The following is a 27,575-nucleotide window of genomic DNA, read 5'->3' as shown; positions in this document are numbered from 1 at the left end:
AAGGAACAGGATGAAATCCCACAACCCCACCAGCCGCTATTAAAGTGAGAGCTCCTTCTAGAAGGACGTCTTTCCTGAATTGGGAGGTGAGAGGAAGGCTCTGATATGGCAAAGGGCTGCAGGTCACTTCCCAAAATAGACTCCCGCCTGGCACATACAGACACGGTTTGCCCCCAGCCTGCCTTGCGGGAGACTGGCAGGGTATGCGATTTGGATCTGAATCAGTGGCTGTAAACACACAGCTGTGCCTTTCTGCCTCAGAGGAGTTCGATTTGCACTTGACTGCTCGTCACACTCGGGTCTAGGGAAGGCAAAAGAGGGCCTGGGTGGTGGGGAGGGAGGGCTGGCGAGAGGAAGGGGAGGCGGCTTTGCAGAGCCTCGCTCCGTATGCCCCACGTGCCCCCTGTGTGGGGACACCGAGTCACTGCTGGGTTTTCTCTCCGGTGGGGGGGGGGGGCACTCCGGGCAGGAGAGGGGGTTTGGCTGCTTTGGGTTGACAGGTTGAATCATTAGCTGCAACAGCTGGGGGTTCCTCCTTCTGAAAGGAGCAGCAGGACATTGTCGTGCTGAGCTTCTCCAAACTGACAACATCTGACCCTTTGTGATACACAAAAATCTCACTCTTGCCCAAAGTTTCGGAAGACCCATGCCCGTCCCCTGCCATCGGGAATCCCTGGACCACGTTTCCTTTTCTGCCTCCCAGCAGCCAAGCTGATTTGGTTGTCCGACACGTTATAGCATGTGTATAAAAAATAGACTTACATGTGCCTTTTCCAACTACAACCCTCTACTATTAAGTAAGCTTTGTGGAGCTTTACTTGGAGCCAAGATGGAGGGAGAGGGACAGAGGAGGCTTCACTGACCTCCAGCTATGACCAGGGTAGCACACACTTGGGTAACCTCCTTTTGCCCATCTCTGAGAGAGGACAGTGGCCAGCTGGCCCAGAGTTCTCCAGGGACCCAGAAAGTGTGGGAGCAGGTGAGCCGCAGAGTGATGTTGAGGTCCCCAGATGCTCACCTTGTGTTCCTTCCCAAGCCCTCCAAGGCACGGGGTGGGTTGGGTGCCACAGCACCCACAGAAGCCTGCCCTTCTGTCCAGTGGACCTCACCCCTCACCTCCCCCTACACACCCAGCTGGGCGTCCCTCTGGAAGGGCGGGGACTGCAGAACTGGCAGGCATGTTGCTGACTGCGTTTCTGGGGACCCCTCCTCCCTGCCCTTCAAGGGTCACAGGGTGTGTGAGCCTGGGGATCTGAGCAGGCCTATGGCTTAGGGAGCCCATGGCACTCTTAGTTCTGCTGGTGCTTTATCCTTACAGCCTTGCCCAGGACTTTTAAATACAGATCCAACTCCATGCTATCCATAGTTTCAGTCCCGTCTCCAAGGCTGGCAGCTGCCTTCCCATCAGGAAGGCAGCTAGCTCTTTGTTCATTCTGAGAGATGATTCATACAATTCAGGAATCTTAGCCTAGAAAGAAGTCCAGACCTATGGACACTCCCAGCTGGAAAAGTCTGTAGAGATTATTTAGTCCAAGCCACTGTATTTAGGAAGAAACCAGGGCTCAGAGTGGGCTAGCAGTTTGCCTGAGGTTGCCCAGCTAGTAAGCTGTGGCTAGAAGCAGGAGCCATTCTGCGTGGTCCCAGAAGTCCTCACTGCTTGAGAGAGGCAGGAGTCTACGCTTCCCCTCCCAAATACTACCACGGAAGTCCTTCTCCATCCCTAGGCCAGCCACGGTTTCACTACTGCTGGGCCTCCAGGCTCTGACGTGGGAGATCCTAGAATGACAGTCCGACCCAGTGGTTCCAGAGGGGACCAAAGATTGTCTGCAATCAAGACCAACCCTATATAAAGATTTTTAGCCAAGAGTTCTTTGCTGGAGGCCCAAAAGGATTTTTTTTTTTTTTTTTTTTTTTTTTTTTGGAGTAAGGTCAAAGCCCTTTGGGGGCTCTGCTGAGTCTAGGTATTTGAGAACTCATTCCATCGGTGTGGGTGGCTGTCCGCCAGGATGCTGCTGCGGGGGAGGGGAAACAGCCTCCTGGGGGAAGGAGCTGCTACTGCTGGGCTGGTGGGGTGCCCTGCCTGTCTGCCCGCTGCCTCCCCCCTGCCTGCAGCCTCAGCCTTCCACTTCCTGTTCAGCATCTGGGCCTGGAGCTGGGGTTTCTTCCTGCAGAGCTGCCTGGAAAGGAGGGGAGGTAAGCTGCTGACTTTTCCTCTCTCATTAGCTTTCCTTTTGGCCAGGGAGGGAGGAGGGGGGTAGAGGGAGGGGCGAGGGAGGGCGGGTGACAGCTGGCTCCCAGAGCTTCCTGGTCTCTGCCTGGCTTTCCCTCCGCATTCCTTGGCTGGCAGGATGGAAACGCCTGTGGTGGAGAAGCTCCTGGGAACAGGCCAGGCCCCCTCAGCTTCCGGGCCTGTGGTTTCAGTTCCAAGGAGCACCTGGACGAAGCTCCATTGCCGAGTTCTCTCAGGTGGGTGAACCTGGTCCTCATCTCAGCTCCCCTCTGGGGGCCTCTCGTGCTTGTTCAGGTGCCCCCAATCCCATTTCCCATCTTTGGAGCCTGAGGCTCTGGCTGATGAAGCTCCCAAGGGGGCAGCTGGGGCTTTAGCCAAACCACCAGGCCCAGGTGTCAAGGGAGGCTGCTGCCCGCCACCACCCCCCTCGAGAGCATCGCCCCCCCACCCCCCGAGGCCGCTTCCACAGAACTGTTCGCAAGGAGAAGAGGACGTTCCCTGCTTCTCCTCCCCAGGGAGCTTCAGCCACCGCTCGGAAAGGGACAGCCAAATGGCGCTGCTGAGCCTTGGCAGAAGGAGCTTTGCTTCCTGTCCCCTCCTCCTATGCCTCCTGGGTCCTCTGTGTCAGAGTCAGCCCGTGGCGGGTGGGGGGTGGGTGGTGGCTTGCAGGAGACCCTGAGGGAAGGAGCATGCGTAAGAGAGAGCAAGGGGGCAGCAAGCCTTTCTGCTCTGGCCACCCTCACACCCGCCTCATCGCCAGGAGGGTGGCAGAGAACGAACAGCAGGCTGCTGGGCGCTGATCGGCAGGGAGTGGTCTGGAGTTTGAGAAGTCCCCTGCTCCACCAGGGGGTCACAACAGGACCCCCACCAAGCAGTCAGAGGAGGGGGACAGGGAGGCAAAGATGAGCCACAGTGGTGGCCCTCACGCTCCCCGCAGTGGCTCTCCCGTTTCACAGCCATGGTGGGAGGAAGCCTCCCAGTGCACAGGACTCAGGGCGAGATAGGCTGGGTTCATATAATCCGAAACCATGTGTGGGTCCATCCTCCCCCTTGTGAGGCTGCTGTAGATTAGAGTTCTTGGACTGGGCCTCCTTGGAGCAGACCCCCACCATGTGCAGTGGTGTGGGTCATTCACTGCCCAAGGGCAGCTGAAGGTCAAGTAGGGGCTGAAATTCAGCCTGCACCATGCTTGGTCAGCTGGCCCTCTGTGGGGCTGGGGCCCATCGGGGGTGTCCTGTCTCCTGTTTTGAATGAAGGTTCCGCCTTCATTCAAGGTGCATGGTTGAACCATGCCATAGACTTTCAGTTACCTTTGGTCTTAGGCATGAGCCTTCCTACCAAATCAGCAGGGCTTTGTGCATGTCCCGGGGCTTGAGTGCCCTGCAACTGCATGATGTTTGGCATAGCCTATCCCCCTAAAAAATGCATTGTATACTCAAGTTCTGGGTGACTCAGAATGAAGTTTCCACTGGAAGGAGAAGCTCACAGAGCTGCCTCTACTGGGCATTGCAAGGCTCGTTCTGCACCCAAACTAGCATGGCCCCAGCAGCTTCCATGAAGCACATGGAACGACTCCTTAGCATCTCCTGGGAAAGAGGCCATCTCTGGCCTTTAACAGATAAGCCCTCCATGTCCTAAGACCTCTTAAGACTTGGAAACCACAATTTGCTATCTTCTTTTACCAAGAAAAGAAAGGATACTGGCATGGGAGGACAGCTGATGGAGCTCTCCAACCACCTGGATCCAGGCCTCTTGCCATCATTTAGTCCTAACTGGCAGCTGGCCCATATCCTCAGTCCATGACCTGTGTAGCTTCACTCCTTAGTTTTTTCATTGTTAGTCCCATGACATGGATGGTCTTCTTATCCACCTTTCCCAGTAACGTGGGAATGCTATTCAACTAGTCTTTCATTGAGTTTTATAGTTTGCAGGAGATGGCAGATGACATAGTCATACAGATCTCCCTTTAGAGAGATCTAGCACTTTATGGACAGTATATCCGGAAAATGGCTACCAGATTGCAAAGCGTATTGATTGGTGGGTTAATTCCATTTGGTTAGAACACTGGGATGTTTTAGACCAAGTTCTGGGGTTCCAGCCTCAAATCCTTTGAGAGTTGCCACTGTCCTACAGTCACAGACCATTTCCTCAGACACAGCCACATCTTGTGGGGATGTGGTGTTGCCCCCAGGGCACAGGAAGTGTGGTGGCATCAATGCAAATCCATTTCCACCACTGGAACCGTAAACTTGGAATGCACCGCCCATCAAGGCCATCACAAAAAGAACAGCAGGGAATTTATAACCTTTTTTTTTTTTTTTTTTTTTTTTTTTTTTTTTGCAGTTTGGACCTTTTATCATATAGATGCCAAAAATCTCAGAAGCTTGGAAGATTTTTCTCCTCCAGCAAGCCCTGAAAACATCTCTGTAATTTGTCCCACATGCACACTTGAGACAACTGGAAGGTGTCTGGTATTTTCTCGTTCCAAATGCTTTGTTAACGGACTTCACAAAACCACTGACCCAACACTACTTCTGGGAGGAAGGGACATGATTAAAAGCTCTTCACAGAGCTTCACCGAGATCCTTCTTGCCTTTCCTGATACCCACTTCTTGTGAAAAGCAGCCTGGAGATGTGTGAACCTCTTGTCTGGGGACCAGCCTTTCTCTCTCACACCCTGAGCCCACATGGTCAAGCTGAAGGGTTTCCACGGGGCTCTGGGAGCTCTCCTTTCCTGCAGTCTGCACCCAGTGGTCCGGCTGGCCTCACAGGACACTCTCGGTTTGTCGACAGAATCCTTAAACTTCCTCTACCCACAGCATGCACCTCAAAAGCAAGAGGGAAGCCTGGGTTCCCACCACTCTGCATAGGGCCTCGGGGGTGGGGAAACTCCATAGGCCTTGCTTTTGACAGCCTTTGGCAGCTTCTGGGTGTGGGAAGCCACACAGCCATGGCAAACCAGCCACGAAGACACACCAGGGACCGCAAGCCTTCTATTCAGCACGTTCTGATTTCTCATAAGGAAAGGCCACAGAGAGAGAGCGAGCGAGAGGGAGCGAGAGAGGGGGGGGGCAGAGAGAGAGAGAGAGAGAGGACCAAGGAAGTGAAGGGGTGAACACGCATATCTTAAATCCCCTCCTACCACAGCTATTGTGATGTTTACATCTATAGCAAATTCGAAATCATGTTTAAATTCCGTAAAAATGCATCTAGCTATGACAGATTGCTTTCAACCCAGAATTCTTAGAATTTATGTTAAAAAGATGAACGAGATATATGGATCACACAAGGGTCAGGTTTATAAGGACTTTCATCTTCAACAGAGGGGGAAGAAGAGGGCAAGTCAGCATCAGTGGGTTGCTGTCTTTTGGGAAGGAAATGGGGCATGGGCGTCCTGTTCTCTGGCTGCCATTTTGCTTCCCCCTGGTCTGACATTAACAGTGCTGGTTGGGCTCCATGGACTCAGCAGCTTGTTTTTGATGAGTGAGGGGCTAGGTGAGCCCAAATCCTTCCTGAACACTAAGGCCTATGCTCGAATCTTGGAGAGAATGTCACGAAGAGGAGAGATGGGTCTGTGGTGTTCTACAGACCCCAGGACAGAAGAACCTGCACCATGTGCCATGGGGAAGGTCTACGAATTCAGAGGTTTCGCCTCTTACCACGGGGTCTCCTATCTGCCACTGTGTTGCTCTCCAGCCCCCTCGAAGCTGGATGTGCATGAGAAACAGGCCACTTCCCTACAAGAAGAGTCAACCCAGAGCCCACCTTCACTCCCTTGGTCACAGTCAAGGCCCCAGGGAACTTGATTAGGCCTTGACCCTGGAGAGCACAGGGACTTCCTCTGCTTCATGCCTACTGCTCCTCCTCTCCCTGTCCTGCTATGTGGATGAGGCTGACAGGGACCGTAAGGGACGTTGGAACTCATGCAGAGGCCACTAACACACACGCCAGCTAGATGGCATCGCCAGGACCCATGCAGCACGGCACCTTCTGCCCCCGCAAAAGCCGCTACATGGCAGCATCAGCTCGCGACCTGCACCTGTGTGATGGCTAGAGCTCACGGATGGAAATTTGGATTTTTTTTTTTTTTTTTTTTAGATGAGCTATGGTTCTGAGCCAATCTATTTCATGGTACAGTTCGATGGCCTTCTCCCTGGGCTGCCGCAGAAGATGCACACGCCGTGCAGCCCCAAGGGCAGCAGGGTCCTTCCTCCTCAAAGCCCCAAACAGAAGATCAAATGCGCGGCCCGAGGCTGTGCGGCAGTGTGCACCTTCTGCAGAGGGAGGTGCTCAGGATCTGCACCCCCACCCCTAGAAGAGAAGCGGCAGACACTCGCAAAAGAAAAAGGGTGTATCGAGTCTGGGAAAGCCCTGGACTCCCTCCCACCCCGAAGGAAACGACAACCAACAACAAAAAAATTGAAGAAACAAAGAAAAACCAGAAGAAATGTTGAGGGAAGAAAACCAGCTGAACTTACCACACTGCGAGTGAACTTTTCTAAGGAAGTTCTACGACCTTGCTCACTTTCTGGCTTTAGGGGGGGAAAAAAAAAGGTAGGGAGAAAAATACAGAAAAAAAAAGAAACTCTTCAGCTTACATGTGGTTTCCAAACAGCAGCAGCGGCAGCTAATGAACAAAAACAACAGCAAAACAGGGGGAAAAAACGGGAGAAGAGAAGCAGCCAGCGCCATAGGTGAGAGGCAGCGGGAGAGACAGCAAACAGAAGCCTGCCGGAGATGGTGCTGCCTCATTAGGAAAGGGGGTGTTTGCTTCTAAGGGCACCGCCCGTGGCGCTGTGGGGCTCTGTGCCTTTGCACGGGGCTCCGCCTGCTCCCTGCGTCCCACGGGCTGTGCTCGCAGGCTGGCACCCCTCATTTGCCCCCATCTGCAGGCAGATGCCTGGGGGCCTCACCTGGGGACCCAGAACAGACTACCCCTGAAGGCTGGGGATCCTGATGGGATGTCAGGAAGTGGCTGTGGGCAAGGTGAGGTCACCAACGCCTCTGGAAGTCGGGCTTAGGACTCTGGGATTTTTTTTCCCCACCCAGACGCAGCCAGAAATTTCACTCACTCCAGAGACTTTCTACTGGTCCCCTGTTGACTTTCATTCTGTGTCCTTAGAGCAAGGAGGGTCTGCCCACGCCCGCTCTGTTGACAAAATGTTTTGGGCCTCAGAAGAAGTGTTTCGAACAAAAAGTGCCCTCTCGGTGTGTAGACAGGTGACCCCTTCTGAAGTTTACGCTGGGCAGGTGACAGGAGGCTCAGGGACCCCTGTGGAGAACTCTTAGCTAAGGAGCCCCTGCCAGGGGCAAGAAGAGGCAAAGCCCTCGAAACCTCCTCCCAGGCCTAGTCACTCACTACCACACAGTACCATAGGAAGAGAGGAGGGTGTGGTGTGCTCCTGGCCCTCTCCCTAAGTTTCCTGCTTTGCCAAGAGGTTTGGGAGAGAATTACATGAGTTACACCCCAAATACTGGCTAGTTGATCCTAGAGCCGTCCTAGAGCCCTGTTCTAGGGTCTTGAGCCCGAGACGGGGAAATCTGGAGAGTACAGTCACTCACATGGAAACACACACACACTCTCTCTCTCTCAGCAAAAATGGAAAGTGGAGAGCTGAAGGAGCAGCCAGGTGCCTGTGGGTCTGCAGGGTGCTGGAAGCAGGGGGTGGGGTGCGTGTGGGGGGCAAGGGCAGCCACCTGTCTGTGCGGTCAAGGTCAGAGGGCTTCTTTGGTGGTGGTCACGCCCCTATCCCCTCTGCTGGCTGCCAGGAGACAGGATGTCGCAGAAGGAAAACACAACACAACACACACATACACACACGACACACCATGGCAGAGCCAGGCTGGTCCTTTTCCTCCCACAAGAAGCCAAAGGTTACCGTATCAAGTCTTGGCTCTGGGGACGGCAGGACTCAGCTTCCATCCTGTGCGCGGCATAGGCGGCACACACTCGGCTGGGGCCGGGCTGGTCCTGGGCCCTGCAGCTAGCACGATGTGCCTGTCATTCTTGTCCTCTGGCTACTGTGTTGCTGCTCACAGATGGGCACCATTTTCTGACTCATTCGGGTTCCTGCCTTGCGTATCCTGGAGGAGCCCTGGAAACCCAGCTCACCTGCCCCTTGAGAACCTGCTTTGCCAGAACAGCTAACCTTATCTTTGACAATATTGGGAAAGAGGATGACCTAGGGAGGAAGGCTTGGGAGGCTGTGGCTCCAGACTCCATCACAAGATGGAAAGGCAATAAAGTGAGGTCGGATGAGATTCCCTCTTGTGGCTGGAGCATGGGACCTCTCACGTACCTTTACGACCTGGACATTGATATCACACGGCAAGCCCATCTCTGACATCAGGGTACTTCTAGGCCTACCTGAAAATGCCGAGTTACAACTCCAATCCACACCTGGAAACTCTCAGGGAGAAATGGAAGAAAAAGTAGGTTTTGTCACTGTTTTTGGAAACGATGAACCCCTGGATATTGCAAGGACATTGGCATCTGCAAGAGCTTTTCTGCCAGAGAACAGCCCTTCATTTGGGGGCTGGGAGGATCATTCTAATAAGTGTCACATGTAACATTTCACAGGCAAGCTGTTGTGGGTCCCTTCCTCACGTGAGCGATCTCCTTTGAGAAGTTCTTTTACGGGAGGACCTGTGGGCACAGGTGTCTCGGTTCCACTTCCTGAGCTGGAGTGTGTTACCCCTTTGTGTTCAGACGTCTAAGAGGACTGCATGGACTCTGGCTTCTCCTGGGTATGTGGATGGGCCCAGATGAGCCAGACTGCTAGAAACTCAGAGTTTCTCCAAAGTGTGATCAGTTCAGGGTCTTGAGACAGGAGAAACTGGAACATTCATTTTGGCCTTTCCCCATGAGATCTGGGCTGGAGATACCAGAAGTGTCCATAGCTTTTTTCTTGAAAAAAAAAAGGGCATCTGACGTTCCCCTCCATCAGAACCCTTCTACCTACACCCTCCTGCAAGGCCAACAGCAAGAGGCCAGGCTTCACATTTTCCATCAAAGAGTGACACTTGTTGGAAGCGGTGCAGGCAGCCAATAAAGCTGGGTTTCTGACAGCTTGGGCATTCCAGAATTCCCTTTCCCTTCCTCAGACTATCAGGAATATTCTCAGGGCTACCTCACGTCAGAAGAACAGGAAACAAAGGCTGTTCTAGACCCTGGAGTTCAATGGTACCAACCAGATACGTAGACAGGATCCTAGCACACGAGGGAGACAGACAGTACACAGAGAGCAGGACTGTGTGACCGGGAGAGGCAGCCCGACGGAGGGCGCATGGGTGGACAGCCGTAAGCTCAGGGACTGGGGTTGGCTGTGAGGGGAGCCGAGGGGATATCCATGGTCCTGAGTGGCGTGGCACGGAAGCTGTGGATTTGGGTGCAAGGAGAGCCACACTTAAACACACGTGGGCCTCGGAGCAGAGCTGCAAAGCGCAGAGGGTTTGCAGGCATACTGGAGTCCCAAACCCTCTCTCCTGCCTCCCCTTTCCCAGACCCCAGGCCCCTCCCGGCTCTGCCTGCCCTCCTCCCAGAAACCCAGCAGAGTTCTTCCTGTTTCAGCTGCCCCTTGTCACCTACATGCTGTGGGTCCCTGGACGCCCCCAGTCCAGATGCCAAGGGCTGCAGGGAACCATGACTTGATTCCAAGGGGAGGAGAATTACGAAGATAGGGAGCAGTTATTTCGTGGCTGAAAGAAAAGGCAAGCACTGTGGGGCACCGGGGAAGGGACAATTCCAGGAGTTACTTCTGGGGCCAGATTGGGGTCTGGGGGGAGGACTTGAAATCTGTAAGGTTTTCTACCCAGTGAGGGGGTTGCCCCGATCCTTGCCTCATCCTCATCGCTGAGCAGGTCAGATTTTACCTAAAGTCTGTGGTAAGGGGGTCAGACTTTGCAGTGAGGGGCTCTTTCCGGTTTCCTAAGGGATTTGCGGATGACACCGCCAGTCCTGAAATCTTGTGTTGAGCCACCGTGGCCTTGATATTTAGTCACACTCCCTGCTGTGGGCAGAATGCACAGGCCAAGGTAATGGGGCCATGGAGACAGGATACTACACCCTGGACCTGGGGGGGTGGGCTGAGGTGGTGACTATTCTACTTGTCTTCTCTTAGAGTGGGAGCAGACAGAGAGGGGAAAGAGGAAAAGAGAAAATAAATAAAACCCAAGGGATGATACTCTCATTTGACGTCAGCAGCAAGCAGCAAGGCAAGGGTTAACAGTGCTAAGAAAGGCAGGCCTGCCCTTCCCAAAGATACCTTCTTCTTGGCCAGCAGCAAGTCCTGGTAAGCGTTTGACCGGAGGAAGCGGGCATAGCTGTCACTCTTCATCAGCTTGTAGATGTGTTCCTGGGAAGGAAGGAGGAGGGAAGACACGAGAGAGAGCTGTCAACCATGGCTAAGGAAAGGGGATCATTTGGGTTCCTGTTTGAAGAAAGAGACAAACAGGGGTACACTTGTGTGCATCTAGAAACACTTGTGATATGTTTGTTTTGTTCTTTTCCCACCCAGAAACACCAAACAACCTATATCTTCTCCCTTAGAATGATATCTCCTTGAGGATCATGTCCCAAAGGCTTTGTAATTGGGCCTTGGTGCCACGTGGAGATGCAATATTGCTTAATGATTAAAACCACAGGCACAGCCGTGAGCAGGAACCAACTAGTGGTACACCCAGCCACTTGGATGAATCTCGAGGGATTTATGGAGGGAAAGAGCCAATCCCCAGAAGGTTACACACTGTATGATTCCATTTGTATAACATTCTTAAAATGACAAAATTACAGACACGGACAATAGATGAGTGGTAGCCAAGGGGTAAGGATGTGAGGGGAGTAGGGAAGGGTGTGGTTATAAAAGACAATATGAAGGATTCTCGGGGTGACGGAGTTGTACAGAACTACACACACACACACACACACACACACACACACGTACAGGTAAAATTGGGAAACTGGATACACTTGGTGGACGTAGCAATGTCAACATCATGGTTGTGATATCATTCTATGGTTTGCAGATGTTACCATTATGGGAAATTGGGTAACTGGTACATTTCTGTATTAGGTCTTATAGCTGCATGTGAATTGAGAAGTATCTCAAATTAAAAAAAAAAAAACCAGGGCGCCTGGGTGGCTCAGTGGGTTAAGCCTCTGCCTTTGGCTCAGGTCATGATCTCAGGGTCCTGGAATCGAGTTCTGCATCGGGCTCTCTGCTCGGCAGGGAGCCTGCTTCCTCCTCTCTCTCTCTCTCTCTGCCTGCCTCTCTGCCTACTTGTGATCTCTCTCTGTCAAATAAATAAATAAAATCTTAAAACAAAAACAAAAAAAGCCCCAACTCCATAGGCAACGGTGCAATTAGGTCAGTTGTGCCTGTTAGAGCCACCCTCCGGTCCTGGAAGGGTGCCCTTGGCAACCATCTATGGGGCATGTGAGCAAATACGCCAGGCCTGAGGCTTACATCCAGGAGGGGCAGATGCTGTGGTGTGGTGCCCTCTCCTCGCCCGGGCTTCTAGAGGCATTTGCATTCTGGCCTTGTTGCTGAATTTCACCCTTGACTTCCAGCTAATTCCTATAGTCTGTGGGCCCTTCCTCACAGATCTGTCCTCACCAAGGGCAGGGTAAGCCAGGAGCCTTAAAAGAGGGCATTTGTTGATTGGAAAAAGATTATTTATCAGTTGTGTTGGAATAAATGTGGCTCAGCTGTCCAGGAAAACCTGGCTGTCCCAAGAGAGGACCTGTTAAGAGGAGTGGTGGGCTTTCCCTAGGGAGGATGGGCTTGCTGGCAGAGGCTGGCCTGGTAGAGGAAGCATCTTCTCTTACATACACGCACTGTTCATCCCATGAAGCTGGACGAGGGCTTCGGGGCTCGGGGCAATGAAGAGCCAGACAGTGAGGGGAGAGTGCTCAGCTGAGAGGCAGGACTGGTCATTAAGGGCCTTCTCCCTTGGGACTTGCCTTCCAGGGGAGGGTAGAGGAAGTCTCCCCTCAGCAGGGGGGCACATTTTAGAGAGGCCTGGCCAGGAGCCAAGCAAAATTCATGGAGGCAAGCAAAATTCAACAGTGGCTTGGATCTGAACTGAATTTTTTAATCCAGATGTGGTGCATTTCATAAACTCAGTGAGAACACGCTTCCCCTAGTGTTTTCCTGCAATTTTCAGACAGAAATCCAGCCCACTTTAGTGTAAGTTCCGTAAAGGTAGAAACAATATGTCTTTATCTCTTACATGTACAATGTCAAGCAGGGGATTCAGTGTTAGTGACATTGTTTCCAGGTTCACAGACAGGCTGACGTGAGTAACATTCTGTGAGTTTATAGGCACCATACTGGTGACTTCTGCTCGCCTCAGCTCCTGCCCTCTGCTTGGAAGGGGAGTGGGGCTCCCACGCAGCTTGAAGGAATCCCATGTGTGAACATCTTGGATCATCTCTAATGGCCTCAGAGCCTAGGCTGAGGCGCTCTACTGGTCTTTGTTTTTATGTGTGGTCTCTTTAAATTGTTCTACCATTTAAATCATAGGTACAAATGTTAATGACTCACTGTCTCTTTCTTCTTGTCTCCGGCATTGCTTGTGTCTGGCTGACAGAGCCAGGTGGCTCCTGAGTCATCTGGAGAGACCTGCCGTTCATGCCTGGACCCTCTCCAAACCCCTCTGCGAGGTAACAGGCTCCTGCTTCTCAGAGGAATCCAAATCCCAGGTCTAGCTCACAACCACCCCCCTCCCCGTACTGCCCCAAGAGGAGTAAGGAGATCCCTCCTAGTCCAGCACTTCCGGCCGTGGCAACAAACTTCGCCCCTCATCTAGCTAATTCCTCCAGCCTCAGTGTAGGATGGAAAAGCCTGGTCCATTAGAAGGATGAACTTGTCAATTAAAAAAGAACAAGATAAAGCACATGTCTAAACATTTCGTCACAGAAACAGTCAGCAAATATTTAATGAGCGTCTACTAGGAACGAGCACCCTGTCAAGCATTGAGGTGACAGACTAAGTCCCTGCTGTCATAAAGCTTAGAGTCTATGAAGCAAGATTGAAACACAAAGTCATAGACTACAACTCCCAGAGTAGTTTTAGGTCCCAGCCGCTTGTGAATTTTGTGTGGCTTCTTGTGGTGGGCTCACTCCTGTCAGCAACTTCTGTAGACCTTGGGGCATATTGGAGCTAAGGGCTCCAAGGTAGCAGTGTAAGCACAGGGTGTTGAGTGAGAATGGGTGTATATGGGATGACCCACTCTGTCAGAGTAGGGTATGGCCTCTGCCCCCTCCGGGCCTCCATTTCCCACAGTCCAGTGGTCCATGGCTGCCCCCTACCCTCCTCTGCTCCCCCAAGCCAAGAAATGGGGTCTTTGATAGACCCAGTTATAGAACTCTGCTCTTTCCTCCTTGCCAGCTTTGTCTAAGAAGCACAAAGACAGTAAACAGGGGGTGGGTAAATGGAGCGCCGAGGTTTTTCTGGGAATGAGAATTAAGATGGGACTCAGGGTCTTTGGCCAATTCCCAAATGCAATGAGTTTATCACTGCCAGGGACAGCAAGTGTACAAAGCTCTTGGCAGTGACCTCTACTGATTTATGGGAGGTTCTGGTTTTTTTCCCCTGCTCTGAAGACAACCAGTCTTAAGGGAAATGTATATCCAGAATCTGCAAAGAGCCACTGGCAAAACCAGGAAGCCCCCACTGACAGAATTCCTCAGGGGCTAGAGAAAAAGTAGTTTGGTCTTCTCTTTTCTTCTTTGCCTTTTCTTCCGCTCCCATCCTCCCCTCCTTCCCTTCCTCTCTGTCCTTTTCCTCTCCTTTCTTCCCTTTTCTCCTTCTTCATTTCTTTCCTCCCTCCCTCCCTCTCTCCTTCCCTCCCTCCCACCCCCCCTTCCTTCCTCCCTCTCTCTCTTTCTCCTCCTCCCCCTCAAGAAGAGATAGCTGAGTTGACTATGAACAAGTAGAACTAGCAGGGTCCCCATCTGTCTTCCTGACACATGGGAGAGTGAGGACGGTTCTCCACAGCCTGAGCAACAGACTCTCTAGGGCCCTAAATTCTCCTGAACATCTTAGCCGCAGTTGTCAGCATGGGGAGGGCATCACACCCCTGTGGGAGCTGACAGCCATAGCACAGGGATGTCACCCTGAGGAGACACTCCACCCGCATCTCCCTTTTTGGGCCCAGGCCTGGGATGGGAAGCTCTGCTCGCCTGGGATGCTAAGGTGAAAGCAACAACAGGGACCCGGAGGGTGCGAGATACATGTGGGCGCTGGAAGGAGCGGGAAGGGCAAGCTGTCTCAAAACCACACCTGCTTCAAATCAATGCTTTGCTATGATGGTCCTCATTTGGGAATCTCCTGTATTTTTAGGCAAAACACAGGGACCCTCACAAGCACTGGGGAGGGTCATCAGACAAATACCTGGAGCCTTGGGCCCCAAGCATGCTGGAGCAGCTGACTTGCTTAAGAGCACCCTCATGTCCTCCTCTTTGCGGTGGGTCCCTAAGACAGTGACCATATCATTTCCCAGCTTTTGCACATCCCCCTGGAGTGGGACACCACTCAGCTGGAGCATTGCGCACCTGCCGAGAGCCCTTCTTGTGATTTTTGAGTGCACTGTTTTTCTTTTCGCAGAGACATGGGCCTCATCGCTGCTCTCCACCCCCCAGATTTCCTGGAACAACATCCAGACTTTGGGGACTGCTGGGTCCATCGTAATCCCTTGGAGGAAGGTGAGACTGTAGGGTAGAAGAGGGTGTTGCTGGGCAGAGAGGTGGAAGCGAGCCTGGGCTGGGCGCCGAAGGCTTGGATTCAGGTCCTGACTCTTGCCCCTCTCCGGCCCTGCCTATCACACAATTCAGTGAGGACATTGAAGTGAGGGCACGATAGAAACTATATACATGTAACGTAATAATAACAATCAGCCTTCATGCTGTGGCCGTCCTTGCTAGGGAGGACATGGGGGTGAGCCCAAAGATGGCAGGATCCCTGGGGTGGGAGGTAAGTCGAAGCAGAGCCATAATTTAGTTGCTGTTGTGTGCTCTGAATCAGTGCTTCAAGTTAAACAACCCCATTTTACTGACGAGGATTCTGAAACTCTGAAAGGTTAAAGGATTGGTCCACGTACAGAGCTAGGATTTGAACCCAGAACTGTGTGACCCTCCCCTCAAAGTTTGTACTCTTCCCTGGCATGTTGGTTTTCACCGTCCTTGAGCTGGAGTTTTGGAGGGAGTCAGTGTTGCGTGACTGGGCCAAGAGGTCCTCAGGTGTCCTTGGCAGAAACATTAGGGGACTCTGCTGGAGTCCTGACCTGAGTCATCCTGGTAGTAGATGAGCTGCCCTTTAGGACCCATTTACTACCTCTGCCATTGGTGATGGTGATGCCTGGGTCACTCAGGGCAACAGGTGCAGGCTTCTTACCTCACAGACTGTGTACAACTTGTCTCCCATGCCAGAAGGAAGGTCCTGACCTGGCAAAACTCTGGGGTCGGACTGGCCCCTTGGGAAGCCGTAAGCAGCAGGTCTGTATCAAAGCAAGTCACCCAGGAGATCCCTTTCAAGAGACTCTCAAATATTGTAAACCAGAGGTCTTTAGACCCTAGGCATGGTTAGCTGAGGGCTAGGGAGAATTAGCACTTGTTTCAACCTGGATCCTGCTGGAGAATGCAAGATGGGACTGCACAGTGTTGAGAACATGATGTGAGGCCTAAATCAGCACCTGCTGAGTAGACGTAGGCGAGGCAACAGAAATGATGTCATGGCAGTGTGGACACCCACTTGTCCTCATGGAGCAGCTTTGGATGACCTCCTAGGATCATGCGGATATTAAATGAGAAGCCCCCATTTGGATTTCTTCATCCTTCCAAGCAGAACTCGGGGACACTTGTTTCCATGTCATGCAGCATTCCAATCATAAGAGAGCGTAAGAATATGTCCTCATTTGCCTTTACCCTGCAAAGCCTCCGTATCAACACGTTCAAGGTAACTGACCAAAGGGTGCAGTCCCTTGAGGCTCTTCAATCCCTATTCTGTGCACAAGAGTAGCTTTCAAGACAGCTTTGTGTATTGCCTTTTACCTACCCAAATGCATGGGCATTAACTCAGACTGGTGTTTTCCTTTTCCTCTTCAAGGTCATGGGGTTTTGTGCAGGCAAGCTATGCTCTGAAGCATCAACAAAGAAATTTTGGAATTTAGCTCTCTGGCTCCTTCTCTCTAGGAACTACTTGTCTGCGTGGTAATAAACAGAACCAGATCACAAACAACAGGTCTGTTCTTTTGGAGAACACATCCCTCCCTCTGCTGTTCATCTCCCTAAAATAAAACCACCCACAGAATAAAATGAGTAACTCCTGGAGCTAGCAATGCTATGGCATTCTTTATTACACTATGTTGGGCATGGGAAGTCTACCAGGAAACGCCCTCCAATCAAGGATTAATATCAGGAAACTTGGGGGCAGTCTTGTGATAGAGACACACAATGCCAGCACTGCTACCACCAGAGCAAAGGTGACCAGCCTCCAGCAGGCTGCAAAGGCTTCTACTTCTGAGTAATCTGGGACAAACATAGATGTGTACTCCATATAAAAGCTTTGCCTTTTAAACAAAGCACATGTTCGACGCCTTGCGTTCCTTAATCAAGTTGCTTTTAAACATCTTAGTTGCAATAATAATAGAAACCCTTGACTAGAGGCTTCTTGTCTATTTAAAGGAGGTGGAGACTTGCTGGTATCTTTCTCATCTCTTTCATCACCCATCCCCACTTTGTTGCACTTTGATCATGCCATGCATGGACCATGGCCAAATAGAGTTTCAGGAACTTAGATGGAGGTCTACTCCTATGTATCCATATATTCCCAGAGCCTAGAACACCTGGCTGTTAGTGGGTATTCCAAGTTTTGCTGCATTGGTATGTTGTAGAAATTTAATCTAACTGGCATTTATTGGTCACCTACTATATGTGTTCCCCAAGGTTGTTTGGCAAGATTTTTCAAAGTGGAAAGCCAAGGGACAGATTGGCCTTCTATTTTCTAATGACAGGTGCAGCTGAGAGGGTTAATGATTCTGGACTGAGTTGTCAAGGAAATTTTTCAAAAAATTTGAACCACAGACAGAGCATTACTTTAGTGGTTGTGGGGACTTATGGAAGGTAAAGAAGACCAAATTCTCATCAAAGAACTTTTAAGTCCAGAGGTGCTAGAAGGCCCAGAGGGGTCTCAGTGGGGCATTTTAGCAGCTCAGGTAGGAAAGGAGCCAGGGTTTGGGGGGGAGTTGGGGGGTGAGACTCAGACTGCTGGGAAGCCAACATAGGATCCTACAGGAACTGGAGCCAAAGGCTGGGTTGGTCTGCCTAGTTCAAGTGTCAATCCATTTGATGGACATATTTCCAATCCAATCCAATCCCAATGAAGTGTTTTCTCAGGCCTGCTTTGTTTTGTTTGTGAAGAAGGGTATGCTCTTAGACAAGCTCTGCCTGATGGCCAAGAGTCACGGAGGCCTCCCACTTCCTTTGCAATTTCCCTCACTATAGAATGTCACAGCTCACAGGTCAAGGTCTCCCAACTGGAATGGGAGAACGACAGTTCATGAAATGGATGGATGGGGAGATGGTTAAATGACTGAATGGGCCCAACGATACAATCCTGGGAACACCCGAGACTTTTCAAATTGAAGCCAGGCAGCCACTGTGCATCCAGCTGACTTCCATCTCCCTCCCGCAGCCTGTAGAGGCTCTGGGAAGAGGGGACGGTCCTAAGGGGAAGCCTTAGGTTCTCAATAATTCCTGTGGTTTCATTCTCTTTTCCAAAAACCACCAGCAAAGCTTTAGATTACATGCTCTGAGATTCAGATCTCTCTTGCTCCAGCTCACCCTGCCCACCACCCTCTGATACCCTCTCTTAGCTCAAAGCCTTCCATGCCTTGTTACCATCTTCACAGCGAGAAAGTTGGAATTCCTCAGGATGACACGTGAGGCCCACAGCATTTGGCTCTTACATACCTTTCCTGCATTTTTCTCCTAAGAACTCCTTAGATGAACAGACAATTGGGAGGATTATTTTTTGGTCTAGCTTGGAATTATAAGACCTTGGGAATACTAGAGCCATTCACTTCTGTGAATTCACACACATAAATATGTAGCACTTTTTACTTATTCAAAAAAACTGTTAGGCCATTAGCTCATCTGGTTTCTCAAAAACCCTTTGAGGGCTATATGGAAGCCATCATCCTCATTTTCTAGATAAGAAAACCAAGGCATGAAAGGTCAAGGTTCTTGCCCGGGACCACATAACAAGTGAGTGGCAATGCAGGTCGTTTGATGCCCCATGGTTGAGAAATAGAGAATTCAATTCATAGCGTAAAGAACTGAGTCCTTAAAAAAACAAACAAAAAAATCATGGCCCATTTTCTTTTTTTCCTCCCCTTACAAAGCTAAATCTGTGAAATTGGAACAACACAGCAAACAGCTGAGGGCTATGGTCACAGCCCACAGACCTTTATGGAAGATTTGGTCTTGGCCCAAATTTTCAAAAAAGCCAAATGGATCAGCAAAACACAAGTTGGAAATGCGGGGTCCGTGCTGACGGGGTGTCTCGTGAAATATTTCCACAGGATGCAAACATAGGCAATTAACTTTGTAACAATGCATGCGGTCAGATAAAAAACAAAATCCTGGGAGAGAGCTGGCACCCCACCCCAGTCCTCATTTCAAAGGAATCCATAAATCTAGCTGACCTATTCTGGCTACTGACCCTAATAGTAGAGCACACGGTCACAGGTCTACGGCACTCTGAGTCCCCCAGTGGCAGGCTTCTGAGGAACACTTGTGACCATCTGAAGAAGCCACTCACAGCTCCTGATCCCATAAAGGAGGATTTCAAAGGGTTTAGGAGTCGTTATTCCCACTTTGCAGATGGGCAGAATGAGGAAAGCAAGCTTAAGACTTAAATGTGCTATCCTAGACAGAGCATGTAGCGGAAGCAGTTTCAGAGCCTGCTTCCTGGCCGGACCCTTCTGTAGAGAAGGGAGGTTCCCCAGCTCTCAGCACGACAACCCAGCCCTCAACAGCTAACAATCCAGGGACAGTGTGATCTGAGTAGCTGACACTTGGCCCAGGGTCAGGAGATCTCAGTGCAAGTCTAGACTGGTCTTGGGCTGCTAAGGAATTTAAGCTCTTTTCCTTACCTGGAAGCTTTGGAATGACACCTGTGTATCTGGGGCGGGCGGCTGTGTGGACCAGAAAAGGAAAGCAGTGGGAGCATTGTGGCACTGGCTGACTTCTCAGTCTGTTCTGTGACCTCCAACCCTTACTCGGACTGATTTGCTACCACACCAAGAGAGAGCCCCTCTGACCTTCTCTCCCAAAGAAATGGAAGATTAACCCCTTCCAACCTGCTATCTTCTACCTTTCTGGGTTTCCTGAAGCATTTCAGTGATTTTCATGATATACGGTTTAGCAAAAGGGTCTCAAGTGACAGGCCTCAAACTCACATTTGGCCCCTTATTTCTTTATGGGTTGTGAGCTAAGAATGGTTTTTACATTTTTAAATGGCTGAAAAAAATTAAAAAAGAATATTTCATGAAAAAGTATATGAAATTGAGCGTTCAGTAACTATAAATAAAGATTTTTTTTGGAACACAGCCATATCCCCTCCTTTATGCTGTTTATATTTGTAATGTTGTTACAATGTAGCTGTTTTTATATCACAGAACTGAGTAGTGGTGACACAGACCATATGACCTACAAAGCCTAAAATTTATACTGTCTTGTCCTTTACAGAAAAAGTTTAGTTTTTTAAAATTGAACCCTGGTTTGGTGTAAAAGGCAGGCTACAGAATCACCCTATTTGCATAATCACCCTGTACACATAAATTGAGGAGGAAAATACACTAAAATGGGCATTGTCTCTGGGTGCTAAAATTACATGCGATTATTTGAATTTTTTCACCAAACATGTTAAACATAAAGGTATAAACATATTAATCACATTAGGAAAATAAAATAGTAAGCATTTATTCTATTTTAGTATAGGCCCAATCATTTTAGTTGCTGATGTGCTTTGTTTCACCTGGTCCTTTTTCCATCCCCATGTGTGGGGACCCTTGTACCTTTGTTACACAAATGAGGAAAGGAAGACCCAGGGAGTTCAAGTAACTTGTCCAAGGTTACACTGCTAGTTAGAAACACATTGTATGTGGTACTTCTTTTCACTACATCTGTATTGTGCACCCCAATGTTCATAGCAGCAATGTCCATGATAGCCATACTGTGGAAGGAGCCGAGATGCCCTTCAACAGATGAATGGATAAAGAAGATGTGGTCCATATATACAATGGAATATTATGCAGCCATCAGAAAGGATGAATATCCAACATTTGCATCAACATGGATGGAACCGGAGGAGATTATGCTGAGTGAAATAAGTCAAGCAGAGAAAGATAATTATCAGATGGTTTCACTTATTTGTGGAACATAAGGAATAGCATAGAGGACATTAAGAGAAGGAAGGGAAAAATGAAGGGATGGGGAAATCAGAGGGGGAGATAAACCATGAGAGACCATGGACTCCAGGAAACAATCTGAGGGTTTTAGAGGGGAGAGGGATGGGGGGATGGGTTAGTCTGATGATGGGTATTAAGGAGGGCATGCATTGCATGGAGCACTGGTTTTGATACACAAACAATGAATAATAGAACACTACATCAAAAACGAATGATGTAGGGCACCTGGGTGGCTCAGTCGGTTAAGAGTCTGCCTTGGGCTCAGGACATGATTCCAGGATCTTGGGATCAAGCCCTGCATTGGACTCTCTGCTCAGTGGGGAGTCTGCTTCTCCCTCTCCCTCTCCCACTCCCCCTTCTTGTGCTCTATCTCGCTCTCGCTCAAATAAATAAATAAAATCTTTTAAAAAAACAAAACAAAACAGAAAAATCCCCAAAACACCAATGATGTACCATATGGTGACTGACATAACATAATAATAATAATAATAATAATAATAAAAGAAGCACATTGTATGTTTACAGTGGAAACACACTTAAGAAACAAAAGGGAACAGGTTGAAACAAGTTCGCTTAGAAAGAGTGTTTTATTTGAATTCACAGGATACTGACCCTAACATAATGAGGAACTTAGAGAGGATCTGAGTAGCCTCTCTGAATCTACTCTGCCTCAGCAATGAGGTATTCTTTTTGTGGAAGTACCTGAAAAACCACAGAGCACTGTACTAATAAAGGCTGTTTATTCAGAAACTTGTCAAGGCACAACCTGCTGACTTCCTAAGATTTCCTATTCCATCTTTCTCAAACTAAAAATCCAATAATACAATTTGAAATTTGACATAAATGTCAAGATAAGATGACTGCTTTACTAAATTATGGCACTTCCACACAATGGAATACTATGCAGCAATTAAAGAACCAGGCGACAATCGTCTTGTTGCTGCTAGTGTGGGCGCTGTAGCTCCGAGGCTGCTCTGTGATCAGGCAGGAGAAAGTGAATGAGTAATGACGTGAGGTACTAGGGCCATCATCTGTGCCATCCTTGAGAACTGAGATTCTCAGTATAGAGAAAGGGGGTACAATATAAAAAGAAGAGGTTAAATAAAATCTCCTGTAATTTTAAATTTGAATAGAAAGTATAAGTAAGAACTTATGATGTATTTTTAATCACCACCAAAAACCACTAATTTCCTAACTCTGTCCATTGAAAAGGTCTAGAGAGGATGACCAACCCAGGAACAATGAGCACCTCCAAGTGTCTAGATTATTGTCTCTAAGAATCATTTCCCACCAAGAGAAACTAGGGATCCTAGGAGAAATGGCTGATTCCAGGTCTGGGGCAAGCTCTGGAAGATCTTAGCTTCCTTGCTATGTGAATGACATCAAAGGTTACCAGGGTCATGTAAAAAGGAGCCAATGACTGAGATGGCACAATCCAAACACCAATAAAAATAATAAACAAAATGGACTAAAACACACCAAATGTGTTTAAACCTGTGAGTTTACAAAGATACTAAAAACAAAACAGGAAACCCTGATTGGTCATTGGAAGATGATAGTAAACTACTCATTATTTTGAAAACTGAAAAATAAAGGGAAAAAAGCAAACACTTACCCTATATTTCCTATATAAATTGTATTATTGGATGCTCTAATAGGAGATATATTTGATTGTTTGTATTTCAGCTAATACATGAACAATTAACTAATGGATCTAAGCAATAAACATCAACAGATGCTAAAATCACTAAACGAGAAAACTATACCTTATGAGCCTTCTGACACGAGAGGACAACACAGTTTATGAAGCAGTTTTGCCCACAGACATCAAATGTAAATGCAACTAAATAACTAAATCAAACTAATTTGTAGGAAATACGGAGGGTAGAAGGACATGTTAAATAGCACCACAGGGCTGCCATAAAAGAAAAAAAAAAATCCAGGCTGTGGGAATCTCTACAGGTAAAAAAATATAATTTCTTCATGAAAAAAAGTGCAAGGGGGCAGGGAGGGGAGTAGAGGGATATAAAAGAAACCTATAGATTAAAAGGCACATGAAAGACATGTCAATATACTGCAATGTGTGGGCCTGATTTGGATTTTATTTTATTTATTTTTAAAAATATTTTATTTATTTATTTGAGAGAGAGAGAGAGAAAGAGAAAGAGAGAGAGAGAGACCACACAAGCAGGGCAAGTGGCAGGTAGAGGGAGAAGCAGACTCTTGTTGAGCAGGGAACGCAACATGGAGCTCAATCCCAGGACCCTGGGATCATGACCTGAGCTGAATGCAGAAGCTTAACTGACTGAGCCACCCAGGCACCCCTGGATTCTGATTTTAAATTAAAGGTTAAAAAATGGCATTTATACCACCGCCATAAATTTGAACATTCGCATATACCATATATATGTTATAAAGAAAATGTTGCTAATTTTTAAGGTGTGACAGTGGTGTTAGTAATGCTACATACTAGGTATTCACAGGTGAAATGATGTAATGTCACAGAGTTGCTTTAAAATAACCTAATGGTAGCTGAGAAAGTAGGTGGGGGCACAGATAAAATGAGATCAGTCCTGTATTGATGATTGCTCAGGCTGGATGAAAGCCCATAAAGGTCTGTTGTTCTGCTCTTTCTACTTTATCACATGTTTACATCTTCCCATAATAAAAGATTAAAAGAAATCCTTCCTCCCAACATCCGGCTTGTCGACTGGTTCTGACTAGTATTTCAGGTCTTGTATTTCATGAACAATGGAGAACTGAGCTGTGTGTTTCAGATCGTTCATCTGAGGGGTCTCTCTATTAGCCAAGGAGCTCCTCCATCACTTTCCTCACCAGAATACATCAGTATGTGCTTGGGAGTATATACACAGACACACACAAAAGAAGATTTCTCATGATCTAAATATTTTGCTTTGAAGCTGCAAAGAGTTATGAGAGGGTTGAGTTTTCATAAAGCAATAACATGGAACTCTATAGAACCAAATTTGCCTGGTACCAGCGTTCAGGGGAGCTCACAGCCAGAGGAAAGGAAAGACAGTGATGGTGCTGAGCTTGGGTGGTGCTTCCGTTTAGAAGTTCTGAGAAAATAACCAGGCAGATCCGGATGACAAGGGACATTGGTTCTGTTCCCATGCTATTATTTGCATCAGTGCCACTGAGTTTCCTAAACTGGATAATAATGTCTGTAGGAAAGCGATGTATGCCAATTCTCTATTTGGGGACCCCACAGGTGAGAGAAATGAAGAGGGTTGAAGAGACAAGACTGAACCTTTAAGCCCCATCACCCCAGGTGTAGGATGGGTAAGAGGGAATCACAGTTAGGGCCCAGAAAGTGGATGGTTATCTTTAGAAATGGTACCTCTTAGCTCTCAAGGTAAAGCATGTTGTTTAGAGTGGCTTACGTGGCTCCTGCTTCTTTTGCCAGCCTCCCCAGCATCTGTGCCCAGTTGTAGCATCCAGGCTTAGGAGTCCCTCCCATGGCCTTCCTGAAACCTTAAACCTTAAACCTTAAACCTGAGACTGACCCCCGTTCTCCCACTGGTAAAATTCCCCATTCTTTTGTCTTTCTCCCCAGTGAGCCCGTAACCTCCTTGAGGGCAGGGGTTCCGTCCTTCTTAGTGGTATTTTATCACATAGCACAAGGCCTGGGATATAGAGGTGCCCCCCAAAGAGTAACTGCAGAGTTGAACGTCACTATGGAAGTAGAGTAAGTAGTGGTTATGAGCTGGGCTTCACGGTGAGACGAGACTCACTGCCCTGCCCGCTCCCTATACCCACTTTGCTGATGTGGTGTTAGGGTTTCTGGATTCTACTACTGACTTATTACAGGACCTCAGATTTTGTAAAAATTTTGAGATTCTCCTGGAAAGGATAACACCTATAACTAAATGTCTATCTCTCTGCAACAATGTAACTGATCCAGGAAGACAATACTAGGAAGAATTTCACTATCCACTTACCTGGACTGGTTTCCCCTGATGGCCTTAAAATAATAAAACCTGAAATTCTAGCTACACACAATGCCTTGGACCTATATGAAAGGGTGAGGTGTTGGAGTGGACAAATGAACACTTTTTGAGTAGATAAGAACTAATCGAGTAGATAAGCAAACCTGGGCATCTTCGAATGTGTATCTGCCTCCATCTTTGACGTTTTGACTGGTTATCTCGTAGCTGTGAGAATCCAGGTTGATTGCGCTTGGGGCCCCTGGAGCCAGGAACTCTTGCCAGATTTCTTCTACCCTCTTGGCCACATCCTGGAGGGGTTGTTTCTTGAGGTCTTGGACAGCCAACCAGAACCTGGGAAGCATAAAGAAAGTCATTTCCACGGCGCTCAGCCTCTGGACTCTGCTGGACGTGGTCCCAGAACACACAGCCCATAAAACTCATTCTGCTGCATCTCCAGACTTCCCTGCTGCCACTACCTAAGAGCAAAGATGGTAGGGACTGCTGGAAATTCACAGGGTGCTACATTATTGTGGAGAATTGAAAGGAAGTGCCCATTAGAGAAATCATTGTACTTCTGGTTACCAAGAGGTTTCTTTCCCTTTACATCAAGGTTTCTCAAGCTCTGCACTATTTCCATGTTGGGCTCAATGATTCTTTTTTGTGAGGGCTGCCCTGTGCATTGTAAGATGTTGAGCAGCATGCCTAGCCTCCACCCACCAGATGCCAGTGGGGACCCCTCCCCAAGTTGTGACAACCAAAAATGTTTCTAGGTATTACCGAATGCCCCCTAGGAGGTGAAGTCCCCTCCTGGTTGAGAGCCAGTGCTCTCCACAGGTGCCCTGACACAGAGAGTATGAATTCATTTGTCATATCTGGTTGGGATCAGTTTGCAGCATCAAAATGAAGGAAATCACAGAGGCAGAGAGAAGCTTGGAATTATAACGAATATCTGAGCTGGAAGGACCCAGCTATTCATGTTGCTGATGGAAAAGCAGCCAATTTGCAAGGTCGGTGTCCAGCATGATGCTTAGCATGTAGTAGGTGCTCAATAAATGGCTGTTGGCTTGAAGATGAGCTCCTGAGGAACAAAACTGGAGAGGCACACATGGGCAACCTCTATGCCAAAAGATTCTCCAGAGAGCACTGGAGAGGAAGACCTCTAGCTCACTTCCATATGTGCTTTTCATGAATTCCTCAGCATCAGCATGGCAGCGGCTGTTGGAAGAGCTGGGTGTGAGCTCTTTTCTGCTGAGGGCAGCAGCAAACAAGGCTAAGCTTGGACAACAGCTCCCTGGTCATGAGGATGGTTCCCGAGGAAGCCCTGGGGAGGGCTTGCAGCAAGACCCAGATCTGGGTAGCACACTTTGTGCCTTGTGAACAAGACAGGCCAGTGTCCCCATCAATGAGACATGAGGACAGGCCCCAGGCTATGTGGTTCCCACAGCCATAGCATTCACACATAAGCCAGTCAATGAAAGGCAGGGACAAGAGAAGCTGGACCACAACACGGTGGAAAGTGAGTTCAATCTGTCATCGAATTGCACCCAGAGTAAGACGTACTTGTTTTTTCCTTTTCTTTCCTTCTTTCTTTCTTTCTTTCTTTCTTTCTTTTCTTTCTTTTCTTTCTTTTCTTTCTTTTCTTTCCTTTCTTTTCTTTCTTTTCTTTCTTTTCTCTCTCTCTCTCTCTCTCTCTCTCTTTCTTTCTTTCTTTCTTTCAAAGGTTAAGGATGTTTTTCTGCCGCTGTTCTTAGAATTGTCTTTGGAGCCAAGTGCATGGCCCAAAGGCGCCACTTAGTGGCCAACTTTGGTAATACAGCTCCATGTCCACCAGGAGAGAGGTGTGGCGGGGCCTCTGGACTCCCAACTCGTCCCTTGTTGGTCCTGAACAGCCAGAGTCCAGGAAGGAGATTTAATGACCTCACTTGACCAGAAGACCAGGAAACACAGTTCAGTCCTCATCTTGACTATGCTGCTGTCTTGGAATTGTGCCTTTCTGGGCATCCCTTCCCCCATCTGTAAAATGGGTACGAAGTGGGTGGCAGGATGTGTGACGTGGGTCTCAAGAAGTTCCCATCCAGGTGTAACAGAAATGCTTTCAGTTCCCGTGGGTGAGAGCCATGGGGAGGTCAAAGGGGACGGCCACATGGTCAGTACCGGGCTTCCTCCTTGGATGGCTGGGCGTTCTCTCTGTGAGGAGTGGGGTTCTTCCACCTCCCAATCCCATGCCTCAGGGTCCTTAGGCCTCTCCATCCCACCCTCGACGTCTGCTGTGGAATGAAGGAGGTGCCCAGGACACAAAGATGAACATGGTCATCTGGTGATGTCTTTGTCCGAAAGGCAGGGTGTGATGGGCAGGTGAGAATTAGGAAACCCAGCTCTGAAGAAGCAAGCTGCTGTGGGTTTTTCAAAGGACCAGAAGGAGTGCTCGTGGGCAACTCACCAAAGATGGAGTCAGTGAGTCTTTGGCAGCCACATGCTGGGGCTGATGCGAGAAGGGCCCTCCCTCAGGGAGTTGTCTCTGGGGTGAGTCCCCCGGGGCTGGAAGCAGCTCCTCTGGGCCAGCATCCTTCCCGAGCCTACCCAACCCTGCAGTTTCTCACACACATGGATGGTTCCTGGGCAATTTCCTGCTCCCTCAATCAATGTCATGTGGGGGTCACCTTCTGTCACTTTCTGTCCCTTGTTTCGGGCTGCTCTGAGGAGAAGCTCTCAAGCTCCGGGAAGGCCCTGAGGACCCAGCAGCTTCTGAGCTCTGCAGGCTCCTGCGGTTCCCAAGGCCTCAGAGTCCCTTTGGCAGAATGATCTGGGAGCCGCAGTCATGCCCATCACTCAGCAGGGTATAAAGAAGGTCTAAACTGATGTCAACAGAGATTCCAGAATCCAATGTAACACACTTGTACATAAAAATTAAAAGGTTCCCTTTG

General features: G+C 48.9%; 1 protein-coding gene across 14 annotated transcripts in view; it reads right to left on the bottom strand.

Moving 5' to 3' along the window:
* Window positions 1-27,575, bottom strand: part of RGS6 (regulator of G protein signaling 6) — a 542,966-nt gene that overhangs the window by 14,599 nt on the left and 500,792 nt on the right. For 7 of the 14 annotated variants that reach the window (XM_032837489.1, XM_032837495.1, XM_032837490.1 and 4 more), the window contains exons 15-17: window positions 24,816-25,002; window positions 10,495-10,584; window positions 6,709-6,762 (exon numbers count right to left, since the gene is read on the bottom strand). In XM_032837489.1, the coding sequence (XP_032693380.1) occupies window positions 6,709-6,762; window positions 10,495-10,584; window positions 24,816-25,002 (331 nt within the window). Of the gene's footprint in view, window positions 1-6,118; window positions 6,270-6,444; window positions 6,763-10,494; window positions 10,585-24,815; window positions 25,003-27,575 lie in introns of those variants that run through there. The other 7 variants (XM_032837491.1, XM_032837500.1, XM_032837492.1 and 4 more) reach the window with 4 other exon arrangements.

Source organism: Lontra canadensis, unplaced genomic scaffold (assembly GCF_010015895.1).
Source record: "Lontra canadensis isolate GAN:19392208 unplaced genomic scaffold, GSC_riverotter_1.0 scaffold98, whole genome shotgun sequence".
NCBI lineage: Eukaryota > Metazoa > Chordata > Mammalia > Carnivora > Mustelidae > Lontra > Lontra canadensis.
This window is presented reverse-complemented; position numbering and strand designations above follow the sequence as displayed.